The 12,727-nt window shown below is 39.8% G+C and overlaps 1 protein-coding gene across 2 annotated transcripts in view; it reads right to left on the bottom strand.

The window, feature by feature from the left end:
• The window catches only part of VPS29 (VPS29 retromer complex component), a 30,389-nt gene that overhangs the window by 14,881 nt on the left and 2,781 nt on the right, over positions 1–12,727 (bottom strand). For both annotated transcript variants that reach the window (XM_078667489.1, XM_078667490.1), the window contains exon 2: positions 1,804–1,995. In XM_078667489.1, the coding sequence (XP_078523615.1) occupies positions 1,804–1,995 (192 nt within the window). The remainder of the gene's footprint in view (positions 1–1,803; positions 1,996–12,727) is intronic.

Genomic DNA, 12,727 nt, shown 5'->3' with positions numbered 1-12,727 from the left:
CACGCCAAAACGGGGGTGTACCCGTTGTATTAATTAAGGATTCGTGGATTGTTTGGAGCTGTGATATATATATATATATATATATATATATATATATAGTCCGTGAATATTCTGTGGTCTTGCTCAAGAGGGAGATCTTGAAAGAAATGCCAAACGAGTTTTCCTCTTACTATATATCTCAATTCCATGTGGATCTCATTTTACAATGATATGTTCTAAAAATTAAACCAGATACGAAAGATCTAGACCTATTAAGTTGGTCTGAATAATTTTGATGAGAGAACATTTCAACAAGCAGTGCTGCACTCAAGGTTTGGTAAACAACCAAACTGCTCACATACTAAGTTTTCCCATGTTTAAGACACACCAGGTGGGAGGTCCTCAGTAGCCCTTTAGTCTTACTGTGCAGTTTTGCAGGATTTCGGAAACTTTTCTTTTTGGAGTTAGGGTTAATTGGATGTTCTGTTAGCTTTTAGGCATTCTGCAATTAGCATCAGGAAGCCCACTTTGGGAGCAGTGTGCTTTACAAGTGGTTCATTATTATCACCTTTATATGTTCTTGTATAATTCTCGTTTAGTTTGCATTTGAAACATGCAGTACAGTTGTGGCACAGATTACGGGTGAATATATTTTAAAAGAAAGAAGAAAAAACACAGCATCCACAACATTGCATCCCAACTAGTTTTCTTTACAATTTACATTTTCTGATCTGGTTCCTTATTGATTGTATATAAGGCATTAACATATTTTTCTAGAACAGGCAGTGTCCCATATCAGAGATTATTAGATAGGATTAAACTTGACCTGTATACGTTTGATGCACAGTTACTTACTTTTAAGATATTGGGACATGCCCAATATTAATTGTGCCATACCTGCCGTAACTACTTGACATTGAATAATTAAAATATGCAAGGGCAACTACTTAAACCATATTGAAGTACAATGAAAGGAGACAGCATAAATTGTTTTCACAAGGAGCTGATTCAGCTAGTGTCTTTAAAGACCAAGCACACATACTCCAACTATTGTTTAAATATTTAGGTTAACCTTTCCTTTAAGGCATGGCTGTATAAGATGGCGGTTTAGAAGAAAAAAATTGAATCACATCCCTACTGTCGGACGTTGGTTTGACATTAATGAAGACAAACATACATGAAGCTTCTTTGGGGTAAATACAAAGACTGTTAGGAAAATCATGTTTCACTGTCAGAGATTTCATAATCTTCAATAACAGTAACTGTTGGAACTCTTATTAAATTCAACAAGATTACTATGATTACACGTTTTATATATTCCAGGGACCACTTACCTCCTTATTCCTTTTTTCAATGTACAATTTTGAATAACCAATGCAAAAACATGTTTAAGTTAATTTATATATTAGTTAACATGATTTGTATACAAGCTTAAATAATGAATTAAAATGTCCATTCAAAGTTAGTGATAACCAAAAGCAGTGTGGCAGTGGAATGGATGATAGGTCGGAAAAACAAAATACATCTGGGGCAAAGAGAGGGAATATGATGACGGAAGAAAAAGAAGAAAGTAGTGTGAAAATTGATATTCTCCAAGTGCAACAAGTCAACTAAGTAGAGGAAAAGGTGCTCAATGGGTTATGTTCAATAGTTGCCTATATGCAGATAAATATGTAATTTACAATCTTATAATCTTTTCTCCAGAACATTGGTGGTATGCAATATATCTCACGGACTGAAATTAGTCAGAAGTTTCCAAATAAAATTCACGAATAAGGTTTAATATTTAAACAAAAACAATTAATTTACAGTGAAGATAACCACCTCATCGAAGTCCCCTCGAACAATATGAACGTCGCCAGCCAGTGTCTTGAGGTAGTCATAGCTCTCCTTGGTGCAGAGATTGCCAGTGCACAGGATGTGCTGAATCTTGCCAGGTACCAACAGTTTCTTGAACTTTGCTGGCAGGCTGTTACAGCGATGTGGGATGTGAAGGTCTCCTAGTACTAGCACCAACTTAGACACAGAAAAAGCATGTTAGACAAAATAATCATAGGTCAACAAAAGAAAACATAGTATCCCAACAACAGACACACATACTGCACAACAGGATCATCTCAGCTGTGCTGTTAAGAAACACAAATGTTACTAGATGAGTTTTAACACTGTTGAAAGGGTACAAGTTCACATTCAGTATAATGAAATGTATATAAGTAAACTCTTAGCTTGTATCAGCCAATTTTTCTTCTACCATGTAATAATCATATTAAAGAAAGTAACTGCATGTTTTCATAATGCTAATTATAACAAAAGCAATAGATAAAATGAATCATAGGTAACCAATTATGTTCCCACAATATATTATTAGATCAATCACACAAATCCAGTCCCTTCATTCCTTTAACTCCATTACTACTAAAAGAAAATTCCTCTTCTACCAAGGGAGACAAAACCTTACTTACTAAAAAGAAAGCCCTATTATGTGCCCTGCTGTAATTATGAATGAGAAGCCCCTCATGAAAAAATACATTGCCCCACCCACATGATTAGACTCAGACATTTGTAAATTTGGCTTTGGAGTCCTATGATGGAAAAACTAATCTGACATTTGTGAAGTAGTTGAAACAAATACCACACAACCACCGTCACAGGTCCAACAACGTTAGATGGTTTACTGAAGCAGTTGGTGCCCCATGCACAAGAGAGGGGGAAGAATAATTCCTGGCCTGCAGCTGATTATTAGTCAATAACTCAAGAGCACCCAACAAAGGACTTCACCAAGGACAGCACTAGGGCAGCAAAGGTCCAAGCACAACCATGTTCAATAAAACGGATCATGCTCCATGACAGAGTGAATGTTCTCCAGAATCAAATTGAGCTTCCCCTCCAGGGGTAGCACTGGTCGTCTAGCGTGGTGCGGGAGATGGTACATGCTTCTCCAAACAGATAGGGAATATCACAGGAATTTCAGTAACATCTACTGGTGTAGCTCTCTTGACTATTGGTCAGATGAACCAAAGCTCTTCACTCTAGGGTGCACAGCACAATGGATAGGAGAACAATTGGCCAAAGCTCAGAAGATTCAGGAGCCTTATAGGAAGGCGATGTCCAAGTGTTTCAGAAACAATAGGAGAGCTTACCGAAAATATAAGGTCGATAGCAAGTTTTGAAATATATGGGTCTATCTTTGGGAGTTCAAATACACTTGCTCAACAGTGAAGCCCAAGCCATCATCCAAAACCAACTTAGAGGGGCCTTGTGGCTACAGTGGACGACATTCTAAACTTACTTTCAGCACCTGGGCATCTCCAGTGTCTCAAGTACAGCCTAACAAAAGCCTTCCTTAATCGATCAGCTAATCATTGGGAAAATGACTACACTCCATGGAAGCAGGAATATGAGGCCCTCATGATGTGTGGCAAGGGGTGAAGGCAGATGACAATTTTTCCCATCTACTGTCCTTGTGAGCAGTCTGGTTTTCTTCCCTAAAATGTTCCTCTATAACCCCTCCCCTCTTGACACAACACATGAAACGAATAAAAGCAGAGGATAGAGCTCCTTGAATGCTGACAATAGTGACTGGCGCGACCCGAAGAGAGTACTGTATTGCGAAAAGACGCCGCCCTGCCTCCGGGATGAGGGCTACATGGCTGTGTCCGACACAACTGGGAAGCATTCGATGAACGGTAACTCTGACTGTGTGATACTTGAAGTGGCACTGTATGTTATGCATAACCCTGCAATAAAAATTGTTTTACACAAAAAAAATAAATAAATAACCCCTTCCCTCTTGTAACTCTCCCTTCAAGCCGTTAAACTTTAAAGCTTGTCTTATCGCTTCCAAGAACTACAGCAACAAAAGGCCTGCTTTGGAAATTCCTTTAGAACTCAACAAACTCTGTTCTAAATCACTGTTACTGGTTAAGTGCCATGAAAGAAAGATAACTGATCACTTCACTGATCAGAAAAGAAAATGGTCTTGCTTACTTAGAAGGCATGCAAAAGTATTTGTGTGACAGCTGTAACTTTTACAAATGATCCACTAGCTTACTATAGATAACGAACACCAGTGAAAAACTGGAAAAAAAATGTAATAGCCTTATGTTTTGCAACCATGATCAACAGTGACGTTCATGAATACTGCAAAGCCGGAGATACAAAAAGATTTGGTTCCATAAACCAAAAAAGTAAATACTTAAAACTATTATAGACTCTCTGTAATTCAAGGACTACCATCTTGTACCAACCTCAATAGGGTTTTGGGAGGTTGATTACAAGAAAGGTTCTGGGTAGATACCTTTATGATACTGCTCAGGGAAGCAGATATTCCATTGAACCTATTAGTAATCTTGGGAGGTTCCACTGTTACAAATATTTAAAAAGGCTGGGCATGTAGTTTGAGAGAAAGTACCGGGATGTATTCCAACATAATATTCAATAGAGTCAGAACAAGAACCACTAACAAAGAAGTAGGATTTTCCTGGTTTCTTTGCTGGGTCCATTTCAGATCAAGCAGATGTACCTTTTGCAATTAAACCAATGGCCATGTCTCTGAGGCTCTTGTCTATTGGACATAAACCTGGAATAGAAGGGCTGCTTCCCAGGCTTTAATATCAATGGAGGGATCTTCAATGATATTGAGGCCCAGGAAGCAGGCTTGTGCATCGTTGCTACCCACACCTTAAGCATCACAATTGTGATTAGAAAATGGGTTTAATTTTCTTGACTTCTTCCATCTCAGTGCTTTTGAAACAAGCAACTTCACAGTTTCTCGCCTTTCTGCAGAGATATTATTAAACGCAATGCTCACCCTGCTGACATTTGCTTACATGTGGACTGAATTATACTCCCAGGGCTCACCGCTCTTACATCCACTACCTTTACAAACGTAGCCAGTATATCAACTGGGACTTCGCTGAATTTTCTTACCGCTTTGGCCTAGTGCTTCTAGTACACCCTGATCAGATTATAATCAGGTTACTATTTTGTGATTATTAAGATAACACGGGCTCCTGAGCAGCACTTCAAATCCTGTGCCGATTTATGCAATCCCAATGCAAGGAAGACGTTTCCACTCCATTCTCCCAGAACATTTTAGCTGCTGTGTGTCCTGAGGGTATGGGCCTGCTGTGGGCCTGTGCCAGACACAAACTTCTGCAGGCTTCAGGTCTCTCACTATGTGCCTTGGAAAGCTCAGGAGAAAGAAATACTTGGATTTGCATAGCTGTATGGTAAGGACTGCATGTTCAGGCGTTGACCGGAATGGAGGACTATACCCAGGCCCATGACATATTAAGCTTCCCAGACAATAGCTACGTTCAGATTTGGAATTTGTGAAGAGTATTCCTGCAAAGAAAAGACTAAATTATAGCACAGCTCGAGAGAAACAGTACCCATGTTTAAGCCCCTTTCTGACTGTAAAAAGCACCTCTGAAAGACACAAGCAACAGCTGAGATTCGTCCTAATGGGGTTAATAATAGTAAATTAACAATAATGATAGTAAAGTTGATTTGAGCCATAGAAAGCGCCCAAAAGTTAGTAAGCAACAAAGCTGTCTACATAGAAATCCGTCACAGCAGCAGTAATGGATAAAATGCCAAAGTAATGAAGAGATTGGATTGTAAAACACAAATAGAATGGTGAAGGATGCAAATGAAACCATGCAATATTAACGGTAAACACGTTAATACAGAAAATAAATTTTCATTCACGAAACGTAAAGCAACACATGCATTATCGGAAAATGTTGGGAAAGAGATATAGGGGCATGAGAAGCGGAGTTTGTCTTCTTTGGGTGTCATTTTCTCTTGGGCTTAGAGAAACTGGATCGATGGGCAAGTAATAACCTTAAAGATATCCAGCAAATCTACAAAAAATATCAAGTGGTTACACATAGGATAGTTTTTTTCCCCAGATTAACCATTATTTGCAAGGAGCATTTAAATCTCCTACCCTTTTGAGATTACTAATTTAGAGATTTTAGCCGAATTTAGAGTTTGCCAGATGGGTTACTCCGTCACAAAGTAACGGATGTTTAGTCTGCCTTATTAGAGTGCCATAGGATATAAGCAAAAAACACAGTTGATGGACAGAATGTAGACGTGAGTCCCAGGCTCTCCACACCACTGGAGTCAAGCTATCCAGGCTGATGAAGGCTGATAGCCAGAAACCGGTCCTTGGATGCTTGATTCCGGTCTGGGAAAGACATGGCTTGGTAGTTCGGACTGGACTGTTCCCATGAGGCACAGGGTCAGAGCTGATTTGCATATAGCCAGTGTCTAACCCAGGGTGGTGTGGAGTGCAAAAAAACGATGGATTTAGGCCCAGATCCTTGTACTGGGGTGAATGTATGACATTGTTCTACATTCTGTCCATCAACTGTGTTTTTTGCAATAGGATATAATGCGCTCATAAATAAGGTGGACAGAATATCGGTCACGTTTTTGACAGAGTAACTCGTCCGCCAAACTCTAAATCTGCCCCTTTATATTTTAAATAAAAATGAGATGGAAGTTACTCTTTTAAAAATTAATTATACTTTTAAAAATCCTAAACTGAAAAGGCTACCAAATTATTATAGCACGAATCTGAACACAATACAGATAATGTACATAAAGTAATGGTAAGGAACCAGTTACATTTTTCATGCCCAGCACTAGCAATAACGAGCCTTCAGTAGACAGGTACAGGTAAAGTTTCACGCTGTCTGCAGAGTTGGACTGCAAATCTTAAACCCCTTTAAACAGATTTAAACTGAGTTACTATAGAGACTGTTATAGTAACCACATGTTCCAGTTAATTTCGACAGCAGAATACTATGGTGAAATAATGCTTAAATTGAGTGAAAACAGAGATTCGGTCTGGGTTGTAGTAGACTACAGTGCTTCATCTCGCTCGCTCTACTTCTGAGCCACCCACCAGTGACACAAGAACAGCTGCTAAACACAATTCTCATGAAACCAAGGAAAGGAGTCCGCGACAAACTACAAAACATGTGACCAGCGTAAACCAATGGAGATCTATAGTGATAAAGCTCTCAGGTCGATGTAGAAAAGATGGCAGATTATATCTAGAGACAGTTTGCAACATACATATGTCACACTAGGTGCTGGCTTCCAAAGCTAGATTTAGACATCCAGTACCAGCACCAGATGGTCACACTCAACCAGTGCACATCACACACAACCGAAACAGCACTCTTTCACTCGGTGTAACTGTGAAACACACGCTACTATGCTACTCCCATTAGAAAAAGCAAGCACACTGGATGCACGATACAAAACAGAATAAACAAACTTTGTTTAAAAGATCCTATAACAGCTGGGTATCGCCCTATCCCCTTAACCATTTCAGCAGGGTATCATCTCATGCACTGAACATGTCAGTGCGGCACCAATTCAGGCTGAGGTTAGGCCGGATTGTACTAAAACAACAAGCAAGTTCAGCAGGATATGCACAAGCACCGGATACACTCTCGTCCTAAATAGGTCTCACGTTTTTGGAGAAAGGTCACTTATGGCTCATATAGGTTTCTTTATGAGCACCGATACAGCACAGGCACGTTCCGCACAAGACTGCATTAAACATATTAGGAAAGATGAACACCAAGTGGAAAGGCACTGACTTGATTTCCTATACTGAAGACTGCTTGGTAAATTACCAATGGCAGACGACGCAAAATGCGTGAGTCACAAACTTTCTTGGATGGCAGGAAAGGACTCTCTTTAGGTGAAGGTCCACAATTTGCTCTATGGTAGCTTGACAATCCTTTTGCAAAGTTGCTTTATTAATTTGGTAGTGCATCAATTCTACAATGAGGCCGAATTTTGGGGTAGTTGGATATTTTTGTAACAAGCAGGAAAACAATCTCCAGAGTAGACCGGAAACCTCTCACTTTCTGGTAGCTAATCGAAACTTTATGAGACTGTCTTTCTTTATCAATCTTCTGGCACCTTCAGTTCTCTACCAAATATAAATCAGCCATGGAGATATGTGGGGGGAATCACACATAGAACTTATTGCTGCAACTCTAATAAAAAAAGATCCAAGATTGATGTAGTAAAGATGGCATGCTGCTCTTGGTTGTAGGTTGCAGATAAAGGATTCTGCGATGCTTCGACTACACTAAGTACTGTCTTCCATACAGTTCCATCTTCAGCCACAAAATAGTAGCACCTTCACAAAAAAAAAAAGCCTTCTCACTCTCCAAATTCCACCGCGTCATTTACTCCCTACCTCCGACATAAAACAGAGATCACACTTGGGTTTAACAAGTCTTTTGTCCAGGTAATTCTTATAAATTGTATATCTAAAGTGGGAATTTCAATAGCTTGGACATGACCTTGCAAAGTAAATGAGCACTATCCATAGCATAGGAAGTATGTCACCTGCAGACATGGCTTATGCAGGGACATTTAAAAAAGCCCAGGAAAAAGAAAGTACCAACATATGGTTGCGAGGGGGGGGATGAGCAGAGGAGAGTGACAGATAGATCCTCACTGACCAAGTACATCCTGTTCTGTACATCACAACTTGGCTTCTTTCGTGGCTTTAGAACGCAGTGGGGCAGAATATGAAACGGGCCCATATAGACCATGTGATTTCTCCTCTGGAAGCATTATGGGTACATTATTACTATTAGAGACTCGTTTTTGTCAAAAATCATTCTCAGGGACCCAGGAATTATCATAATTCCTAATTCCACTTTCAGGTGTGTCACTGGCCACAGCTTGGCAGAGTTCCGATTGCAGAGAGCATTGCTTTGGAAATGTATAGCCGCTTAAATGAATAATTGCTAGTAGCTATGCTCTTCATTAAATTTTTCCACCTTTCTCTACCCAGGGTTGTCCTTTCCCATAACACACACCTTGTTCTCCTTTTGTTGGAGTTTTTAGTGGGGGATGGGATGCAAGGAACGAAGCTTACAGCTGAGTAGGTTGGACACACAGTCCTATTGTTAACACCTTTGCAAAATAAATTGTCAGAATTAGAGGTGGGCAACAGGGCTGCACTGAAATGACTCTGGGCAAGAAATGGGTTATGTTGAATTGTAGGGCTAAACTCTAAGAAGACCCAGATAGAGTATTTGGCCCTTCTGTAAAAGGACCATATTCTCAGTAGGTGTCCAGACAGCAGTAGAGGGCACATTTATTGAATGATCAGAGTGGAGATTACATGCTTGGGCAATGCATGAACCTAGTTGACAATCTCCGCAGGAAATCAAGGTGGCGATCCAATGCTCCTTCAGAGACAGAGCATATGTGACCATGAAGATCATCCACATTTAACTTCAGTCTAAGTGCTCACAACTGAAGCACGAATTCACTCAACGTGGTGTAGGTGGTGGAGCTCATTCAGATGTACTTCAACACACTTTTGGGAAACAGAAGTTAGGCGAACAAAAATACACAAACAAATGGCCCTCAGTGTGGACTGAAATCCAAGACCCATGAGATGAACTAAGACATGTCTTTGACAGAAGTCATCTTCCAAACCTCCAACCACACCCTCCACCTAATAGACGAAATGCAAGAGTTCTGAGCACTTATGCGTTTAAATAATTTAGAGAAAAGATTATTGCCCATTTACTGCCAGAAAGCAAAGGACCCCCAAAATAGGCCAGATCGTGCCTGTAAAGCATGCCAGAGGAAACGCCCGAATTTCACAGGACTGCTTACAAAAATGTTTGAGATTCAAAGACATTACCAGACACAATCAACCACAACATCCTGGGAAGCTGGGCACAGACAATCTATTTAGTGTTCTGTGTCAAATGCCCATCTACAGGGAAGGCGAGGTGAGTGAGTTATTAAGGTTGGCCAGATTTGATGGAACTGAACTTATCCCTGGTGTCTCCAGTGACTCGCAAGAGATCCTTAGGTGAAGGAAAATTGAAGGACATACAAGGGTTTACCACACTGGGTAAGGCTCAGAAGAGTCCTAGCGAGTGAGTATCTTTTTATTTTTGGGCTCTTATTATGAATTAGACAAGTACTTGCCTAAATATTAACAAGCATGGGTTGTACTTGCTTTGTCAAATTATCTAAGAAGGCATGCTTGGGCAAATGTTTTATGTTGCTCTGCTTAATTTTGTGTACAAGCGTCTCCAACATTAAAGCTTTGTATCTGGAAAATACAGTCTTCACTTCAGTGAGATTACGTTCAATAGTTCAAAGCTGATTAATTTCAAAGCCAGAAAAATATTCAATTTTAGTTTTTCACCTCCTCTAAGATGCAAGGTGTCTGCAGTCTTAAAACGTATGAGGTAGCCACAAGAATGCTTACACAATACTCAGGAGCCAAATGTAGTTTTCCGTTAAAAAGATGTTTCTATTAGTTTCATCCCAGATTCTAGTCTGATTAGTCAAATAAACAGACCAAGCAGGATGGGGGTGAAATATTTACATTCGGAGCCTATTAAACTCAGGAACCAATGGCTTCGATATCCTTTCTGGTGCATTAGGGGTTTAAATGTATTATTTAAAAAAAAATGCAAACTTATGAGAAAAGCAAGATGTAAAAATATTTTTGACATTATTTAGATGGATTACTTACTGATGAGTAAGGTTTAAAGAACATAATGCTTACCTCTGGCCCGGACATAGAAGGTTTTCCTAGTATGGCGTAAAGTCTGTGTTCTTTTAAGGACACACAGACGGGCATTATCCCACTCTCACATAATAAATTCTTAGCAATAAAGAAGCTATGATGGTTGAATTCACAAAGAAAGAGGCTGAGCAATGAAGGAAGGTGAGGGACTGTAATATTATATGCTGGTCACATGTATGTGTTTGCTCGCAACACGCTTCCCTAAGTTTCATATGAAATTGATCTTAGCATCCAGTTGTGTTTAATGTTTGATGGCTAGTATCAGAATGAACACTGATGTAGCAATAAGTAGCCAAACATGTTACACACACATTTTTAAGTGCAACAATTGCAAGTCTTTAATAATGGTTCCAAACCAATTATTATATATTTTGAGCACAATAAATCACCAAGAGAGAGGGAAGGATTTGAACCACTCCCAGTCCTCCAAATGACAATATCTATCAAACAACAAAAGAGTGAGGCCAAAAGAGAGAAGAGCCAGCAAGGAGTAACTCTTGTTTTTAAAAAAACCCTCACTCACCAAACTAGTTGGTGACATGCTTCATCATCAGGTTCCCACCAGAGAGGCTGAGTGCTTCCCTGGTGTGCTTCGATGCCGGACTACAGTGGAGCGGGTATTTTTGAGTTCAGTCGGTGTGAGAAAAGGAAAGGTGGAAAAGTTACAAATGCCTTGATTTTATCCAACAAAAAGTTTTATTAGTGGAAAATAAGGCACAGTTAAAATCAGTGTGATGGATGTCTTTGGCTGGGTAAATTGGCCAGCTACATCCTGTGTAAAAAAGTGAATGTGGTCAACATGTTTCTGCTTCCAATCGCCCTTAGCGAGGCATTCGTCAGGACCATCAACCACGCGGTATGCGCACGCTAAGGCGCACCCTGACCAGTGGTTGTAAAAATGTGTAGATGGTGCACATTACACTTTTTTGTATGTAGCCTTCAGAATTTCTGGGGTCCAGGAGACAGGAGTAGTCAGGTACAAAACGGGTGCCTGTCTTTGGAGTACGTGTGACTACAAGCCCCCCCCAGTGACCCATGGTGTAAGGCTATCCCATACCTGATAAACACTTTGGCTTTCAGAAATTCTGAGGGCTACATACAAAAAAACTGTAATTTGCATCATTTACAGATTTTTATAACCACTGGTCAGGTTGCGCCTTAGCGTGCGGTCACCGCCGTGGTTGATGGTCCTGACGAATGCCTCGCTAAGGGCGATTGGAGGTAGAAACATGTTGACCACATTCACTTTTTCCACACAGGATGTAGCTAGCCAATTTACCAAGCCTAAAACATCCATCACACTTATTTTAACTGTCCCTGATTTTCCACAAATAAAACTTTTTGTTGGATAAAATCAAGGCTTAATTTAAATTTTCACCTTCACTTTTCTCACACTGACTGAACACAAAAATACCCGCTCAGCTGTAGTCAGGCGTCGTAGCACACCAGGGAGGTACTCGGTCTCTCTGATGGGAACCAGATGATGAAGCATGTTACCAACTATGTTGGTGAGTGAGGGTTCTTTTACAAAAAAAAAAAAAAAAAAAGAGTGACACTTCTTGCTGGCTCTTCTCTCTTTTGGCCTCACTCTTTTGTTGTTTGATATATATTTTGGACAGCATGTAACTAAAACACTTCATAAACCTATCTGGCCATACCTCTTCTCTCCCCTTGCATCCAAAATAACGTTTGGTCCAACAGGGCAGGGAGCTTCAGAAGGACTAAAATAGACACACATCTTATGTTTGGCTGTGCAGACAGGAAATCTTCAAACCCATAAGCCAGGAGGGTGGCATCATAGGCGTGAATTGTGTGCCATAATTCATAAGACTTAAACTTTTGGTGGAACAAAGAATTCAAACAAAAATAGTTTACAAAGATTATACAGCTAATACCTCGTAGCCTTCATTCTTGTGTTTTTTTAAATGTAATTCCACTATTGACGATGAAAGAAAAATGTGCCCAAGTAGTTTATTTTCTTTCAACACTAATTTAGAATAAAGTTTTGTTGCATCAGAAATGTGGATCATTTACAATGTATTCTGGGTCCTATGTTATAAAGCTTCTCTATGCTTTAAGTAACTCTATTAGATTGAAAATATATAATGACACTATTAAACATAAAAGTTCTTTAGATTG

This window comes from Lissotriton helveticus, chromosome 11 (assembly GCF_964261635.1).
Source record: "Lissotriton helveticus chromosome 11, aLisHel1.1, whole genome shotgun sequence".
In the NCBI taxonomy this organism is placed as follows: Eukaryota; Metazoa; Chordata; class Amphibia; order Caudata; family Salamandridae; genus Lissotriton; species Lissotriton helveticus.
Note: the sequence above shows the minus strand (reverse complement) of the source record. Positions and strands in the feature narration are given on the sequence as shown.